This window comes from Suncus etruscus, chromosome 18, assembly GCF_024139225.1.
Source record: "Suncus etruscus isolate mSunEtr1 chromosome 18, mSunEtr1.pri.cur, whole genome shotgun sequence".
NCBI classification, from domain to species: Eukaryota; Metazoa; Chordata; class Mammalia; order Eulipotyphla; family Soricidae; genus Suncus; species Suncus etruscus.
This window is the reverse complement of record NC_064865.1, coordinates 28631275-28650572: the sequence shown is the minus strand read 5'-3', so window position 1 is coordinate 28650572 and position 19298 is coordinate 28631275. Positions and strand designations below refer to the sequence as shown.

At 36.9% G+C, this 19298-nt stretch overlaps 1 protein-coding gene across 2 annotated transcripts in view; it reads right to left on the bottom strand.

Annotated features, from left to right (window-relative positions):
• The window catches only part of ZFAND3 (zinc finger AN1-type containing 3), a 321493-nt gene that overhangs the window by 75859 nt on the left and 226336 nt on the right, over positions 1-19298 (bottom strand). For both annotated transcript variants that reach the window (XM_049765426.1, XM_049765427.1), the window contains exon 4: positions 6721-6786. In XM_049765426.1, the coding sequence (XP_049621383.1) occupies positions 6721-6786 (66 nt within the window). The remainder of the gene's footprint in view (positions 1-6720; positions 6787-19298) is intronic.

Genomic DNA, 19298 nt, shown 5'->3' with positions numbered 1-19298 from the left:
AAAAGTGGAGAGATATAGGGGTTAAAGCACTTGCACTGCATGCCCCAAGCACCACATATGATCTCCTAAACATCATAAGCATTACTAGAAGTGATCCCTAAGCATAGGTACTTATAGAATCAGGGTTAGCTTTTGATTAGCTCAAGGACCCTGCTGGAGAGAGGCTATTTCCTTCAAGGAAATTTAAGTTAAGACATGGTTCTATCTTAAGATTCATCAACAGCAATAAAAATTTTTAAAATAGGCTTTCTTAAAAAAAAGTTAACATGTCGGGGCCGAGAGATAGCATGGAGTTAAGGCATTTGCCTTTCATGTAGGATGGTGGTTCAAATCCCAGCATCCCATATGGTTCCCAGAGCCTGCCAGGAGCGATTTCTGAGCATAGAGCCAGGAGTAAGCCCTGAGCGTTGCCGGGTGTGACCCAAAAAACAAAAAACAAACAACAACGACAAACCCCCCCCCAAAACCCCCCAAAACTTAACATGTCTTGTCATTAAATAAATCCTAAGAGGAAGCCAAGAATGGGTTAATTAGTAGAGCGCAAGATAACAGTATGAAAAAACTCTGAGTTTATAAAAAAAAGAAGAAAGAAAGAAAGAGAGAGAGAGAAAGAGAGAAAGAGGAAAGAAAGAAAGAAAGAAAGAGAGAGAGAGAGAGAGAGAGAGAGAGAAAGAAAGAAAGAAAGAAAGAAAGAAAGAAAGAAAGAAAGAAAGAAAGAAAGAAAGAAAGAAAGAAAGAAAGAAAGAAAGAAAGAAAGAAAGAAAGAAAGAAAGAAAGAAAGAAAGAAAGAAAGAAAGAAAGAAAGAAAGAAAGAAAGAAAGAAAGAAAGAAAGAAAGAAAGAAAGAAAGAAAGAAAGAAAGAAAGAAAGAAAGAAAGAAAGAAAGAAAGAAAGAAAAACCCTGAGTTTGATCCATGGTACGTTTTCCTCCACAAGCACCAGGTCTGAACCTTTAGTGCAGGAGTAGCACTGTTCCCAACATTTCCTACTGGACCAGACAGAGTGTGACTCCTACTGTTTTTGTAGTCCCTAGTTAAAAACAACTAAGAAAAGGAAACAATATCTTCTATCCTATATGAAACTTAATTTTTAAATGCCTTTGGGGGGGGGGTGTTTGGTCACATACTGTCATGCTCAGGGCTTACTCCTGTCGAGACTCAAGGAACCAAACTGGATACAAGCTGGGTGCCCTTTTTACAGGGCACTTTAAATATTAAAATATGACCTTAGGAAACTAAATGCTTTCTATATATAAGGAGACGACCAGAGCTCAGAAATAACAAAGGAACATGTACAAAACATTCTGAGTTCTTTGAAAAAAAATTATAAACTGTCCCTGTTAATCTGAAGGTGTGATATGCTATCCTTCACATTCTAACCAAAAGCAATCTGGGACTTGGCAGCACTTTTCATCTCTTTGCAAGTTATAGACATCCATAGTACTAAAAAGCCACAAGCACCTTTATTTAATGTTTCTGTTTAAATACCAAAATGATCATGGTACTGAAATTTTTTCTAAAGGTCATACTAACTTGAATGGCTAATAGTTCTGAGTTGCTAAAAGTCAACATTTAAAGGAAAAACCTTTTCCATCCAACTTACAAATACAAATTTCACTTTACGGGGCCAGAGAGGTGACACTAGAGGTAAGGTGCCTGCCTTGCAAGCGCTAGCCAAGGAAGGACCGTGATTTGATCTCCGGCGTCCCATATGGTCCCCCCAAGCCAGGGGCAATTTCTGAGCACTTAGCCAGGAGTAATCCCTGAGCATCAAACAAGTGTGGCCCAAAAAAACCAAAACCAAAACCAAATTTCACTTTTCATTTGCCACTACTACTATATTGTGTGATCTGCTCTGACTCATAGTTATAACAAAGTAAATCCTAAAAAGTTTTTCTCTCATTTTAACCGATAGGTCAACAATTCTACAATACAATCTACTTCTCTAAATCACAAAATTGAATAAATAGTTGCTTGAAACACAGATATTTTTAATTATATATATCTGTAAATATACTGGCTGTTTTAAACTACTGTATTTCTTTGCCTAATTTTGTGTCCTGCTTCCAAATACTACCATACAATTTCCTTTATTTATAAAACTTCACAGGCACTCGTCATTTTGCACTGGATCAGCTCTGGTCAAAGCAATACCTACTGCATTCATCAACCAAAATCACCATTTTGCCTATGGCCCTGCTTCAGAATCCCTTTACGATTCTTTTAGGAGGGACCAATCTGATCAAACTTCAGGTTCTTTTCTGGAGCAAGTGCACATAACCTTCCCCAACATCTTCCCTTTTCCAGGATGCTTGGCAGCGGAGAACACATCTCTAAAAGCCAAAGTACCAGTAATAGTGCTTTGAATTTCTGGACAATGTAATATATTTGATGATATCACACCAATTTAACAAAATGGACAGCTAACAACAGAAGTTTACTAAATCTTCTGTCATTGTATTAATGACTTCATTGGAGATAAAACAATTTTCACAAAATGTGCTTGCTACTGTACTTTTTACTTTCTTTTTTTTTAATTTCTTCTATTCCTTTTTTTTCTTTCTAGTCTTTTAAAAATAACTGCTTTCATCTGGAAACAAATATATTATGGTCAATTCATAAAGTATGTAATGCATTTTTTTAAATAATATATAAAAAAGCTTGACATAATGTTCTTTTTGGAAAAAAGGCACAGACTATATGACAATAATGCAACCAAGCACAGTATTTATCATAAATCAGAAAAGGGAGTTATAGAGAAAGTATAAGAGGTAGGGCAAAAGCCATACAAACAGCCAATTCAAGTTTGATCTCTGGCACCACATAGTACCCTAAGCACCACCTGAGCACAAAGCCAGGAGTGAGCCCTGAACACTGCTGGATATGGCCCTAACACAAAGCAAAATCTGATAAGACAGTTTTTAAAAGACTGAGATAAAGAGCTGGTATTGTTTTCTCTCTACAGCTTTTTTTGTTTGTTTGTTTGTTTGTTTTGGGTCACACCCGGCAGCGCTCAGCAATCACTCCTGGCAGGCTCCAGGGATTCGAACTACCATCCTTCTGCATGAAAGGCAAATGCCCTATCTCCATGCTATCTCTCCGCCCCCCTCTCTTCACCTCTTAAAACAGTACATTTTATACCCTTCTTCAAGACTGCTAACTTAAAAGAACCAATTTATTTCAGCCTAAATATCCTTTTTCTAAGATATATCATTATTTAAGTTAAAACCTATATTAAAGTTCAACTTGTATGGTCTGGTCAGACTGGTTAGAAGGAGTATGGTAAGATCTAATTCTGAGGTATTTTCAATACTAAATGACATGAATGAAAGGTATTTTTGGATCACCCATGTCTCAAGTTCCATATTCTACAAGATATTTGGGAAACTGTATTTGGGAAACAATTATTACTGTGCTGCTTCTAATAAAAACAGTGTGCAACATGTTGTGCAAGCAAGCATTCAAATATTAAAGAATCTAGACATAAAGAATACAAGAACACAATAGCAATGTAGCAGCAACAAATGGTGGTTTGGTAAGAAAAATGTTCAGAATCTTCACCCTGGGCAACCTTCAGGATGAAAAGAAAGAGATAAAAAGATATGTAACTGGATTGTAAAACAAATTACTTATTTCTTAAAATCAAGAAGTTGCTCTCTGGAGTCAAGGTTAAGTTTAAGGGTGAGGCAGGATAGTTGACTTGAAGAGCTTGAGGGAGCAGACAAGCTTCTAGAAAAGTACAGTAGACTCAACTAGATGGCCTTTAATGTTTTTACAGAGATAACTCTTCTTTTGAGCTTCTTAGGTGATAACCTGCACATTGCATAATTTCCTTCCAAGAAGAATTTCTCAGTCTTTTTCTGGTTATGACATATATACTCAACTTAAAAAAAAGGAGAATGCTCTTCAAGTCCGTGTTCTCCCTTATATATTGCTGCTCATGTTCTCTCTTAGACGTATTTCCCTTCGTTCTTTTCTCACATCTTTCTCTTTCTCTCAACATCTTTCTAAATATATGCCAATAAAAACTATCTTCCAACACCAACAAAACAGCACCCCAAAATTAAAAAAAACAAAACACAGAAACAAAAACAAAGCTGAGTAAATAGCTCAAAGACCTAGTACACATGCTTTGCATGAGGAGGTCCAGTTCAATATCCTGCATTGTATTTTAATCCCTGCAAGCTCCTGAACATGACCAGGGGAGTTTCTTCCCCTCACAAACAAACAAACAAACAAACAAAACAGTGAGAAAGCCTGCAAAAGTGTGCATGTATGATTATTCAATGCCTTTCCTATCACTTCATGTACAAAGACTAAAAATATTAACCTCAATTCTCATTATAACTCTAACAAGCAACAAAGAATGTGATTTGCATAAAAATAAACTAGGCAAGACAATGAATTCTGGTTTTTCTAATTTAGTCCTCATTTCACCTAAAACATCTTTTATTGTGTTAGTAACAATACTTAATGGAGGTCACTGTATACAAATACCTATTAATGGTAATTTTATATTAACAATTACTGTTATTGATGATATATGATCTTTATATTTTCTTCTCTCATTAGCAAACGTAGGAGACTTATACTACTTTACAGATAAAAAAAATAAGTTTTGAGAAATTTTTTTTTTTTTTTTGGATTTTGGGCCACACCCAGCAATGCTCAGGGGTTACTCCAGGCTGTCTGCTCAGAAATAGCTCCTGGCAGACACGGGGACCATATGGGACACCGGGATTCGAACCAACCACCTTTGGTCCTGGATTGGCTGCTTGCAAGGCAAACGCCGCTGTGCTATCTCTCCAGGTCCGAGAAATTTATTTTTTTAAAGTCAACATTTTGTTAAGTGCTAAGACTAGATGTGCTTTTAAAATTCACATTTTAAAAATTGCTTACTAGGAAGTACTATTTACAAATTGGTCTTTCTCTAAATTTCATTTAATTCGATATATGTATTTTTAACAGTATATGGAAAACATAGCTTAAGCATCTGAAAGATCTGTGCTCATATTCTGGTTCTACTAATGATTGATAGTTCCATTAAGTATTACTCAGGAAATGTACTTAAATTTCTGAGTGTCCTTTTCTGTCATCTATAATTAACAGTAACTATCTTGCAGAAATATTCTGAAAATTCAATTAACTAACAAAACATAAGATGCTCAACAGTAACTGGTAATGTATAAGTGCTAGTATTTTGGAGGGGGGGGGGCCCTTAGGTCACACCCAGCAGTGCTCAGGGGCTACCATATGAGATGCTGGGATTCGAACCACCGTCCTTCTGCATGCGAGGCAAAGGTCCTATCGCTGTGTTATCCCTCCAGCCCCATCTGTGCTAGTATTTTTATATACACAAACTAGTAAGGAAGCAGAAAAAAAGGTGAACATATCTACCTAGAAGATGTAGAGTATATAATATTAAAGAAATATTTCACTGGTTTCAGAGTTTAAGCTGAGTACATTAGTCTTTTTTTTCAAATTTCTCAGGATGATCCAACATGCCAAAGGCTCACCCCATGGCTACTACATGAACATGTTAGTAGTGCCAACAATACACTTTGCATGGAGAGCTAAGACTGAAAGGAGAAAAGAAAGGTAAGAGTACACTCTGTGTGCTATGTTGGGTCTGAAATAAATAACAGGGTTCAAACGGTCTGAATCTTCGATTGGAATGGACTAGGAAACAGGCTCTCTGACTTCAAACTGGTTAGGAAGTGCTGTTTTTGTCTCACTCTAAGGCCCAAATCCCTCTCTTCTTTATCAATCAGGAACTACTTAATGTGGAAAGAATATGTACACACAAGGGATGAGTGCATGCCAGGAATCTTATACAGCCTTATCTCAAAACTGATAATTTAGAATAGAAGAGTAAAAATGAAGTGCACTGTTTGGATGTTACCATGAAACTGAGCTATGACAGGTCTGTTTAAGATTTAACATCTAAATGTGAGCATTTAAAAAGGCCAAAGTTTCAGTGAAGGCTGTATACAACAATAGTGTGTGTTACTGAGTTAAAAGGACTTTTTAGCTATGAAACATACTCTGACTGTGACCTTTAGAAAAACAATGTAATTATTTTGAGTCTTCCAAATATAATCCTTAACATATTTTAAATAGCAAGATCATTATTAGAGAAGGCAAATATTGTTTAAAACAAACTAAGCTATAGGTTAAGGGAGCCATGGGCATTATGATTGCCCTTAAGAGAACTACAAGATTCGGGATTTCTTCATGTTTAATAAAAATATCACTATGCACAAAGATGTGTTCAAAACTTCATGCATTTGGGAGAAAAATAGTTTTAACATCTCTGTTAACTTTTAAGATGAATGAAAGTAAATAATTTTCCAAGATTACCAGGATAATATAATTGTCATTTAAATCAGATTATATGACTACTACTTATTTTACCCTTCAGCCTCCATTACTTAATAATGTTTTTTAAAGTGAGTTCAGGATCTAGAGAAATTAACCACATTCTGAAAGTATTTTCAGATGCTTCAATGATAGTCTTCAGAGTAAAAAAGTGGTAAATTTTCATGTCCACCTTCTTCGTTCCAGCTGCAGCATTTACTCAACCTGACCACCAATAGCATCAATATGACCACAAGCCACTCCCAATGCCAAGCACATAATACATCACTTCACAATTGATTAGAAAATTAGAGAATACTTGCAGTTAATTTTGTGAAGAGTTCAGATAAGAATGATGTACATACCTGTGCCACAGGATCTTTTGGTTGGTGTGATTAATGAGACATGAGCTGTGTCTGTGCATGGCCCACCTAGAAACAGAAAGGCAGGCACATAAGTCAGAACAGATCTTCTACATGCTCATAGTTACTTACTAACCTGGAGAAACAGAATCCTAGAAAGGATAGGCTCAACCTATTCTTTATTCAACCTATACTAAGGAATGGGAACAGAAAAGATAAAGGAGATGGTAGGTGTTAAATCGAAGGACCTAATTTTGATTATGTAATTTAGCCTATAGATTCATATTCTTTCTATAATGTAACATGCCTCTCATAAAAATAACTGACTCTCATCTAATTTTAAGAAGTTAAAGGATAAAATTTTAAACAGAATTCCAATTTAGGAAAGAGAAAGTGATTTTTTTTTCAAAGTACTAACTTTTAGGTTGATCTTAACAGTCACACTATCTTTGAATGCCTTTCAAAATTAGCTTTATATGAAAGGAAAGAAGTTCCTAAGAAACAAACTATTTGCCAGTCATTTAAATATGTAAATAAGGATCATTTTAATATATAAAGTATTGCTGACCAAGAATATCTAGTTTAATTATAGAAATATGATACAAGAAGGAATTTTATGAAAACTCTGTGGACTCAGAGACATGACATAATTCAAAAGTATCCATAAGAGGCACAATCAGTGGGTGAAGACTTGAAAAGCTTGTTTCATTCTGTATAATCAGGACCACCAACAAAGTCTTCAGTTAGACTTCACATAATACCTTAATGCTCTCTGCCTGAAATCTCCAGACATCTTAAATAAGTTACTATATAAACATGAGGGCAAGTCATTCTTTGGGGGGGGGGGTGTTTGGGTCACACCCAGTGGCGCTCAGGAGTTACTCTTGGCTTTGCGCTCAGAAGTTTCTCCTAGGGGCCCGGAGAGATAGCACAGTGGCATTTGCCTTGCAAGCAGCCGATCCAGGACCAAAGGTGGTTGGTTCGAATCCCAGTGTCCCATATGGTCCCCCGTGCCTGCCAGGAGCTATTTCTGAGCATCGCCGGGTGTGGCCCAAAAACAAAAACAAAAACAAAACAAAACAAAACAAAAAAAAAGAAGTTGCTCCTGGCAGACTCAGGGAACCATATGGGATACCGGGATTTGAAACGAGGTGTGTCCTGTGTTGGCTGCATGTTTTACCGCTGTGCTATCTCTCCGGCCCCTGACAAGCAATTCTAGACTGGTCCTAGTAGGGGTTTACACTTATCAAAGGGAATAAAATAAACAAATATTACATAAATATTTTGAAATAGTTCCCCAGATACTATGATTAATGAAGGGGAAACAGTTGAAAAAGTTGAAAGAATTCTGATACCTGTTAAAAATTCATACCACCAAGAATGTTAGTTTAGGAACATAAAGATCACATCTAATGAGCTTATCAGTCTTGTCTTTCCACCTACAAAGCCATAATGGTAAGACATTGGGCTGCAAAAGACACTGGGTTGTAAGATGACACAAAAGGAGTAAGAGAGAAAAACAAATAAGTGCATTGAGAATGCCAATGATGACCTAGCAAATGCCTACTATGTGCCACCATGGGTTAGGCTCAGAGATAGGGAGTTTATTATCTTGTTAGAAAGACAATTTGCATACAAGATAAAGAATAATGACAGCAATAAAGAACTAAATGAAAATGATTAGGTGCCAAAGAATATGAACAAATAATAACTGCAAAATGTAATTAGGAAGAAGTAAATTCATCATTGACCAGCATCATATGGGCATGTCATAAGACTTTAAAGATGAGGTATGGGTAAGTAGAAAGTTTAGAAAGGCAAACCAGCAGAGCAGGGCATTTTAGCTATAAAGAGTTCCTGCAAATGCCCAATTGACCAGAGAGAATAAGTATAATATTCAAAAATTCCAGAATGAACAACTATGAGATGAGTTACAGAAAAGTTCAACAGATCCCACATCCTTATCAAGAATTCTTAGGACATCTACTTCTACAACTCTGAACACTTTGTAGCTTTTGCTTTAATGAGAGGTTTTTGTTGTTACCACTGCTAAAAGAATTCTTACATCTGGGAAATATGTAGGTTTTTATAAAAGACTCATATTCAATATTCCAACTATTCTCTACTTGAGGGGTGAACCTGCATAAGTGATACTCCATTTACAAAAATGGCAGAAATTCACAGTTGATCAGTTGAACTAGACAAAAAGATTTTATAAGCAGGGTTAGAGAGATAATAAAGGGGGTAAAGGAGCACACCATGAATGCAACTGAACCATTTTAATCCCCAGTACCAGGGATGGAACTCAAGGCATCACATAGTAAAAGCCTGGCTTTTACTACTGAGTCTACACCTCCAGTCCCAAGAACAGAATATATTTTTACAAAATATACTTCCTGTTGATATAAAAATAACTATTAAAATAAACACATTAAGTACATATTCTGAAGAGGCTTAGTGATATATAATTGAGTAGTGACAGATAATATCAGAACAGTTCCAGAATCTAAAAAATTCAAGGGAGCATTTCAGAAATGCAGGGTCCCTAAGTGAAAATTTTGATATAATAATTGGGATGAACTTTGGAGAATAATAATGCACATTAGGTGAACAAAATTTAAATATTAGCAGTTCAGTTTAAAGCTCTGATCAGCTGGGATACCCCTGACAATGCTCAGGGGTTACTCCTTACCCTGTACTCAGGACACTCCTGGTGGTGCTTTTGGGACCATATTGAATAAGAGAAATTGAACCGGGTTTGGCCGTGTGCAAAGCAAGTGCTTTACTCTAGCTTCCCACCCCCCCTTTTTTTTACTTATTGCTCAATATTTGTCCAATGAGTCAATAATAGCATAAGTACCAGAATGCTTTAAGAACAAAAAGTAATTCACTTCACCAATACAATTATATTAGAAGAGAGAAATCAGTAAAATAAATTTCCCCAAAGAAATTTGGCAGAAACTCATGAATTAGCACAACCAAGTTTAAAAATGAAATGTTTGCTTGATCTGTAGGTTGAGAATTTTTAACCTTTCAAAAATTTCTAACAAATAATTTTTGTAGGTTTTGGCAAATATGCAAATAACTTTAACGCTACCTAGCATATTTCAACATGCATCATCATGAAAGTACTCTCCAGAGAGCTTGTTAAACTAACAACCCAATCCAATGTATTCACTGCATTACCGTAAAGTACAAACAGAACTACAGTTGAGCCAAAATAAATTGCCAGCAAGAATAACTGGCCATGATAATACATCCCAGCTTTGGTAATTGGACAATATGATAAACAAAGAGCATGGAATTACATTTGGTCTAGTAGACCTATGAAACAGTTTAAAATCCAGGACAGATATATATGAGGACAGCAAATACCTTTGAAACTAATTAAGACTGGAAACAAAATTACCATGTCCTCAGATAAAAGCAATAGTCATAGGTTATCTAACCTTACACAATTCATTTTTAATAATCTCTGTTAAGAGAATATAGGAAATAGGGCCCAGAGAGATAGCACAGCGATGTTTGCCTTGCAATCAGCTGATCCAGGACCAAAGGTGGTTGGTTCGAATCCCGGTGTCCCATATGGTCCCCCATGCCTGCCAGGAGCTATTTCTGAGCAGACAGCCAGGAGTAACCCCTGAGCATTGCTGGGTGTGGCCCAAAAAAACCAAAAAACCAAAAAAAACAAAAAAAAAGAGAGAGAGAGAATATAGGAAATAAAGAGCCTTTCAAGGAAAGCGTCTTCATTTTCCCATACAATAATAAAAATATAGCATGAGTCCCATGTGGTAATAACAAAATAATTTTGAGATCAGAACATCTACTCTGTAAATCAGTGGATTTTTTTTTAATGTTCAGTAGATTTCTACTGCTTGAGAGGGATTTTTGTTGTTGTTGTTGTTGTTGTTGTTGTTGTTGTTCCAACAAGCAACAAGCTGAGGAATTCTTTTTCTTTTTTTTTTTGGTTTTTGGTTTTTGGATCACATAGCGCTCAGAGGTTACTCCTGGCTCTAAACTCAGAAATCGCTCCTGGCAGGCTCAGGGGACCTTATGGGATTCCAGGATTTGAACCACTGTCCTTCTGCATGCAAGGCAAACACCCTACCTCCATGCTATCTTTCCGGCCCAAGGAATCCTTTCTGACTGGGTTCCATAGTTAAATGTAGAGGCTGGGGGAGAGTACAGTAAGATCATGCTGGGAAAATATATTTCTGGGTGGAAAATTCACACTACTACAGCTAGCCCATATTTTTTAAATACAAAGAAAATATAAGTTAAAGTTCCTTGCTTAATGACAAATTTTTAGGACTATAAGCCTGAATCAAGTTTAACTAGCTAAAATCTTAATGGGGCTGGAGAAACAGTAGTACAGTGGGTAGGGCACTTGCCTTGCATGTAGCTGACCCAGGTTTAATTCCCAGCAGCCCCATTTGGCTCTTAGTCAATACTTTCTTTTGCTAAAGCATATTAAATATCTAACTTTTAAATCAACTTTCATTATCAGTAAATATTTAATAACAAGCACCATTTTGCATTGCTATTATACTATGAGAACATTTTTCTAAAATAAATTCAGCTTGCAAAAATTCAGAGTTTAGAATTTGCAAGTAAATAAAAGTCTAGGATCGCTCGTGGTTTGTGACCAGAGCCTGAATGTTCTATCTTGTCTCCTTGGGATGTTTCTATTCTTGTATTAAAATTGTCATACATAATGCAGCACTAAGGATCTTATTTGTATTTCCATGTGTAAGCCACAAAATTAAATTCTTCAGTTTGCAATAGAGCACTGAGTTTTTTTAGGAAAACATTACTGATTCCAATTCTGTTAAATTTTAGCAAGAGTCAAATTTGCATGCTGACTTGACCAGCAAAACCCTGGTCTACAGAGGACCAAAGAGATTGTAGAGTGAACAAGGCACTTGCTCTGCACACAATCCCTGAGTTCAATCCCCAGTAGCCGATATAGTCCCCTGAGCCAGCAAGGAGTGATCCTGGAGTGCAGAGCGAAGAGTAGCCTCTGAGCATGGTTGGGTGTGTAATCTCTCAACAAAGAACAATTAAAAGTCCCAAACACACACTTCCAACCAATGTAAAAAAAAAAAACAATTAAATTTTCTTTTTTTCTTTCTTTCTTTTTTACTATGTCAAAAGCCCATAAGTCACCCATGTAGTAGTTAATCCTGCAGACAATCAAAGACTATTCAAGGAATAGTAAAGAACTAAGAGGAAGTAAAGAACTCAGTTTTGGAGGATAGCTACATTTAGTTTTGCAGTCATTTTAGATATTCAAAAACTAAAACTGATAGAACAGAGAAAATAACATTACTCTTAACCTTGAAAATAGAGATCAACAATCTACCCAGGGAGCTTTTGTTAAAACAGCTGTGAAGACTGGTTATTTTCAGCATCTGGTTCCACTAACCCTCATTGGCTGCAGTTACAGCATGTGCTAAAAAACATCAATTAGGAAAAATGGACTGTCAAGGAGTTAGTCATCTAAAAACATCAAAAATTCAATAATCAAATATTCTACTATCAGTTCTTTCACAGTAACTGCAAAACATTAATACACAAAAATAGCCATTCCTTTTTGCAGATTTATTAACACTTCAATATTCTTGGCTAATTAACATGACATTTACATAAGAGAATCTAATTAATTTCAACTAAACACACTGTGGGCTAATTAGAAATGCATCATCCTTTTTTACCAGTCTATCAATTTCGCTCTATCATAATCTGCACATTGTTTACTTTCACATGTTATACTTTTTTGGGGGGTTGTGTTGGGGACTATTCTTCAGGTGGTGCTTTGAGCAATTTTCAGCTCTGTGCTGGGGTGGGGATGAGATCACCCCTGGAGGTGTGTGGAGGATCTCATGATACCAGGATTGAACTTGGGAATCAGACACAGGCAAGGAAGTACCTTAACCCCTACCTACACTGTCATTCTGGCTCCTGCAGCAGAGTATACTTTTTCAGTAACACTGTTCAAATGGTGTTTTTAAACAATGAATTCAAGAGTTACAAGTTCATTGAACTCTAGAGATTCAGACTACTTTTTTTTTTTTTATCAAGTTTTGTGATAAACCTTTAACAATTTTATATAATGTAGACAGTGAAATTAATTCTTATCTTAATGTGGCCATATAAAGAATGTAAAAACATGTTTAAAAATCTGTAACTTGGGGCTGCAGGGATTGCACAGTGGTAGGGCATTTGCCTTGAATGCAGCCCACTGCAGCCCACCTGGAACTAACCCAGGTTCAATCCCTGACATTCCATATGGTCCCCCAAATGGCATTTATATTCTAGAATCTTAAATCTGGCATAGATTGGTAGTAGTGAAGATGTCAACTCTTAAAAATAAGAAAACACTACCTATCCCCCCAATGCACCCAAAACCTATACTTTATTGACTGCAATAATAAGAAACAACACACCTAATCTGTCTACATAATTGAATTTGAAAAGCACTACTGAGTAAAAACAAGGTTACATAGGGATACCATGAGCAGGGAATTTAAGTTTACAGAAAAATTTCCCTTCCATTTCTCCAAATGAAACTTCTAAATTAAACCATTTGTAAATAAAAAACCTGTGTTAAAATCTGTCAATCTCTCAAGAGGTCCTAATCCTAATTTATTGCATGATCTCTACATTAGATTAAATTAGGCATTCATGAGAAGAGGATTTTCAAAGAGGATTTTCCAAGTAGTTAAGAAGTTTTGATTGGCAGCTATATATTTTGCTCATTAAGGACTGCAACAAAATTTCATTACTGTTCTACTCTCATTCTCCTAAACAGAGAATGGGTAGTTTTGCAGATGTGTATGTATATGTGTATTGTATGATTTGTCTATTTGTCCAATGAAGATGAAATATTCTCCTATACCACCTTCCCTAAGAAGCACTTCAAAAAAAGTGAAACCAGGAGTGTTTTCATTTATGTATCACTGGTAGACTCAGGTAACAGAGTAGATATCAACACCTGTTGACACTTGGCAACTAATTTTAGAATAGTCTTCAAACTTCTTACATCTGTCGATATGCGCCCATCTGTACATCAGTTCACAGACTAGCAGTTATAGTTACTGCAGTAGACCACTGATTTTTTCAACCTTTCTACATCTGTGGACACTAGTCTGTGGACTGGAAGGTCAAGAACACCATTTTAGGAAAAAAATGCTCTCTCCTCCCAAGTTACATGTCTCAGCGGATCTGACTCATATGCTTGAGGCCCCAAGTTTGCTCCCTGGCACAAGATGGAAAGGGAAAAAGGACAAGAGCAAAGTCTCACTTTTCTTGGTAATTCAGCACAAAAAAGGTTCAAAGTATTTTTTCATGCTGAACAGAAGTGATCCATTACTAGACAATTCATAGGGCTAAAGAAATAGTACAGTGGGTAGGTTGATTTGTACACAGCTGTCCTGCATTCAACACAGGCACCACACATAGCCCTGAATGACTGCCAGAAGTGATAATTGAGAACAGAGCCAGGAATAAGCTCTGAGCAGAATGTGATAAAACAAAACAAACCCACAAACCAAATCAATTCTTAAACATATGTAGTTTTTCAGAAGGGAACTAATAAAGTTTACTTTCATGTTCATCTATCAGATGTGCTACAAGATTTAGGACATGTGACCATTATTAAGAATGGGGGATAATAGGGCCCAGAGAGATAGCACAGCGGTGTTTGCCTTGCAAGCAGCCGATCCAGGACCAAAGGTGGTTGGTTCAAATCCTGGTGTCCCATATGGTCCCCCGTGCCTGCCAGGAGCTATTTCTGAGCAGACAGCCAGGAGTTACCCCTGAGCAACACCGGGTGTGGCCCCCCCCCCCCCAAAAAAAAGAATGGGGGAATAATAGCTCAAAGCGCATGCTTTGATACAGGAATCCTGAATTTGATTTCCATCATGGTTTCCCAGGAACTGAGTCTGGAGTAGCCTCTGAACACGAAATGTGCCTTCAAAACAAAACAAAATTAAAGACAGGCTGGGGAGATCATATTATAAGATTACATACTTGGCAAGTACAAGTCCTTAAATTTGATCCGTGGTACCCATATCTTCCTCCTCCACCTAGCATCTATAAGAGTAACTTTGCTTATCTCTTTAAGCACTAGTGTGTGTGGCCTCTTAAATTCATGCTAATAAGCTTACCATTTAAAATAAAGCATTATAAAGCTTTTGTTTATGTTGGTTATATTTATTAGTATTGACCTTATCTGATATTAAAACTATTTTCAATTATTTTCATAATTTACATGCCAACATAGAACATAGTTTTACGGAAAAAAAATTTTTTTTTTTGTGTGTGTGTTATTTTTGGGTCACACCCGGCAGTGCTCAGGGGTTATTCCTAGCTCCAGGCTCAGAAATTGCTCCTGGCAGGCACGGGGGACCATATGGGATGCCGGGATTCGAACCGATGACCTCCTGCATGAAAGGCAAACGCCTTACCTCCATGCTATCTCTCCAGCCCCAGTTTTATGAAAAATTTAAAAGTAACCATGTTCAAATACACTTGTATTTTCTTTCTTTTTTTTTTTTTGGTGAAGTTTTTTTTTTTTAATAATTTTTATTGTGACCAAAGTTAACTACGAATCTTTCACAGTAATATTTAAGGCACATAGTGACAATGAATTAGGGCCATTCCCACCACCAGTGTTGTCTTCCCTTCACCCCTGTTCCCAGCATGCATCCCCCTATCTCCTTCCTTTGCCCCCTGGACTGCTAGTGTAACTGGTCCCCTCTGTGTATAGTTTGTTGTAGATTGGGTATCAATTCTGTTGTCATTGACTTTGGGTTTGGTATTTAAGCCTGATCATTTTTTATTCCCACTCAATGTTCATACGACTGTTTGATCCTGTTTTTCTCCCCCTCAATTTATGAGGCAGAACAAGATGATTCAAGTTATGTTATGTTGGGGAAAAGAAAAAGAAAAGAAAAAAAGGGGGGAAACTGGGAGTAGACGTTATAAATATTAAAATATTTAAAATATTAATGAGAATGTACAAGGGAAATAGAAAGCCTATCTAGAGTACAGGCAGGGATTGGGTGGGGAGGAGGGAGATTTGGGATATGGTGATGGGAATGTTGCACTGGTGATGGGTGGTGTTCTTTATATGACTGAAATTCAAACACAATCATGTATGTAATAAAGTTGTTTAAATAAAAAAAATTTTTAAATATAAATATTAAAAGAAGGAAAAAGGAAGAAAATAAAACAAAAAAAAACAAGACCAGCAACTACAAAAAAAAAAAGCACAACAGCAACAAAAAAAACAACAACCAAATAATAACCATGAGAACGAAAGAAAAATAAAAAAGGAAGGAGAGTTGCTGTAGCAAGGTTTTGGGCTTCCTTTTTTTTTTTGCACAAGGGAATTTCCTTGGTCTTAGAGCTATTGGGTTTCTCCTACCTTGAAGCATACTGTCATGGGAACAACTACTGGCTCCATACATGCTTATTTCACATCCCAAGGTCTTTTTATGGTGCCAGGGAACTTTCCACTCAGTTGTGGATGATAAAATCAGGCCTCTGTTGCTAGAGATCTTGATATTTGCACAGGTCATTGGATGAAGTTTATGAATAGTCTTCCTTTTTTTGTTGTTTTTTTTTTGTTTTTGGGTCGCACCTGGCAGTGCTCAGGGTTTAGTCCTGGCTCTTATGCTCAGAAATTGCTCCTGGCAGGCTCGGTGGACCATATGGGATGCCGGGATTCGAACCACTGTCCTTCTGCATGCAAGGCAAGTGCCCTACCTCCATACTATCAATAGAGTCTTTCTTTATGGTTCTAGAAGTTCTGTTCCATCACTGTTGTTGTAGTCAGTCTTCTGTAGTTAGTGGTTTTGGTTTTTGCACAGATCCTAAGATGAAGCCTAGGAGAAAGTCTTTCATTATACTTCCAGAAGTTCTGCTCGGTTGCAGTCGTCAAAGTTAGACCTCTGGAATAAGAAATCTTGGTTATTGTTCAAATCCTAGGCCAAAGCCTAAGCTAGGATCTTTCCTTTTTTTTCGGGCTACACCCGGTGACGCTCAGGTTACTCTTAGCTATGCGCTCAGAAATCACTCCTGGCTATGCGTTCAGAAATCACTCCTGGCATGGGAGACAATATGGGATGCTGGGGGATCGAACTGTGGTCCCGTCCTAGTTTAGCCTGTGCAAGGGCAAATGCCTACTGTTTGGTGCCACGCGCTCCAGCCCCAAGGCTAGGATTTTTTCTTATTAGTCCCAGGATAAATTCTGCCCAGTCGTGGTTGTCAAAGTCCAGTCTTCTGGAGTTAGCAATCTTGGTTTATGCACAGATCAGATGAATGACATGTCTTCTGATTTCATCTTACCATTAGGTAAATGAGATAATACACTTGAAAATACAAGTGTATTTGTATCCTGTATCGGCATTCATCTGTTGCAGTTAGTTATATAAAATAGACGAAGAAAAATCACTCTCAAAGTGAAGAGGGAAGAGGTGAAACTCCAGGTCTCAGGGACTTTAATAGATCCTTAAACTTTGAGAACTTTGTACACAGCAAAGCACAAAATCTCAAGATTAATATAACTGCCAATTTCTCCAACTTTGTCTTACAAGCCAGCTAGTATATTTTAGTTTTATAGAGACCATCAATGCTTTAGGCCAGTGGTTCTCAAACTACAGTCTATGAGCCACCTGATATTTATTTCTGTTCTTTTTTTTTTTTTTTTTTTTTACAATTTTTAAATTTATTTAAAGAAAATGCATTACATAGTAGACATAACTGGTAATAATGCATTTGTTTTAGGAAGACCAAAAGCAACATGATTTTAAAAAATAGAAAATTGAAAGAAAAACTAAATAGATAAAAGAGAAAGGAAAAAAGAATGTTTTTGAAAATTATTGAATCACAATGAATTCATTAAAGTCTCTGTGGTATGAGATATCTCATTGTTGTTTTGATTTGCATCTCCCTGATGATTAATAATGTGAAGCTTATGTTTTGTTTTGTGTTTATTTTGTTGCCATACCCAGCAGCACTCAGGTGTTATTCCTGGCTCTTCTCTCAGAATTACTACAAGTAGGCTCAGGACACCATATGGGATACAAGGGTTTGAACCTGGATTCAGCCACATGCAAGGCAAATGCCCTACTCACTGTGCATCACGCTGGCCCCTAAAGCATTTTTACATGTGTCCTCTGGCAATCTGTATTTCTTCTTGGAGGATGTTTCTATTCATCTCTTTTTCCTAATTGTGTTTGGGATTAGATGTTTATTTCTTGTTAAGCTCTACCAGTGCCTTAAATATCTTAGATTTTTAGCCCCTTATCAGATGGATATTGATTAGTTTCTCCCATTCTGTGAGCAATCATTATATCCTAGTCAGTTTCCTTTAAGATGCCAGAATCCTTTTTATTTTTTTTTTTTATTTTTTTTTCTTTCTCTATTTTTTTTCTTTTTTTTTCATATTTAATGTAATCTCTATAAGGATCTTCATTATTTTTTTTTACACCACCCATCACCAGTGCCCCAAGTCTCCCTCCTCCCCACCTGACCCCCGCCTGTACTCTAAACAGGTTCTCAATTTCCCTCATACATTCTCATTATTAGGACAGTTCAAAATGTAGTTATTTATCCAACTAAACTCATCACTCTTTGTGATGAGCTTCCTGAGGTGAGCTGGAACTTCCAGCTCTTTTCTCTTTTGTGTCTGAAAGTTATTATTGCAAGAATGTCTTTCATTTTTCTTAAAACCCATAAATGTGTGAGACCATTCTGCGTTTTTTCTCTCTCTCTCTGACTTATTTCACTCAGCATAATAGATTCCGTGTACATCCATGTATAGGAAAATTTCATGACTTCATCTCTCCTGACAGCTGCATAATATTCCATTGTGTATATGTACCACAGTTTCTTTAGCCATTCGTCTGTTGAAGGGCATCTTGGTTGTTTCCAGAGTCTTGCTATGGTAAATAGTGCTGCAATGAATAAAGGTGTAAGGAAGGGGTTTTTGTATTGTATTTTTGTGTTCCTAGGGTATATTCCTAGGAGTGGTATAGCTGGATCGTATGGGAGCTCGATTTCCAGTTTTTGGAGGAATCTCCATATCGCTTTCCATAAAGGTTGAACTAGACGGCATTCCCACCAGCAGTGGATAAGAGTTCCTTTCTCCCCACATCCCCGCCAACACTGTTTATTCTCATTCTTTGTGATGTGTGCCATTCTCTGTGGTGTGAGGTGGTATCTCATCGTTGTTTTGATTTGCATCTCCCTGATGATTAGTGATGTGGAGCACTTTTTCATGTGTCTTTTGGCCATCTGTATTTCTTCTTTGTCAAAGTGTCTGTTCATTTCTTCTCCCCATTTTTTTTGATGGGATTAGATTTTTTTTTCTTGTAAAGTTCTGTCAGTGCCTTGTATATTTTGGAGATTAGCCCCTTATCTGATGGGTATTGGGTGAATAGTTTCTCCCACTCAGTGGGTGGCTCTTGTATCTTGGGCACTATTTCCTTTGAGGTGCAGAAGCTTCTCAGCTTAATATATTCCCATCTGTTAATTTCTGCTTTCACTTGCTTGGAGAGTGCAGTTTCTTCCTT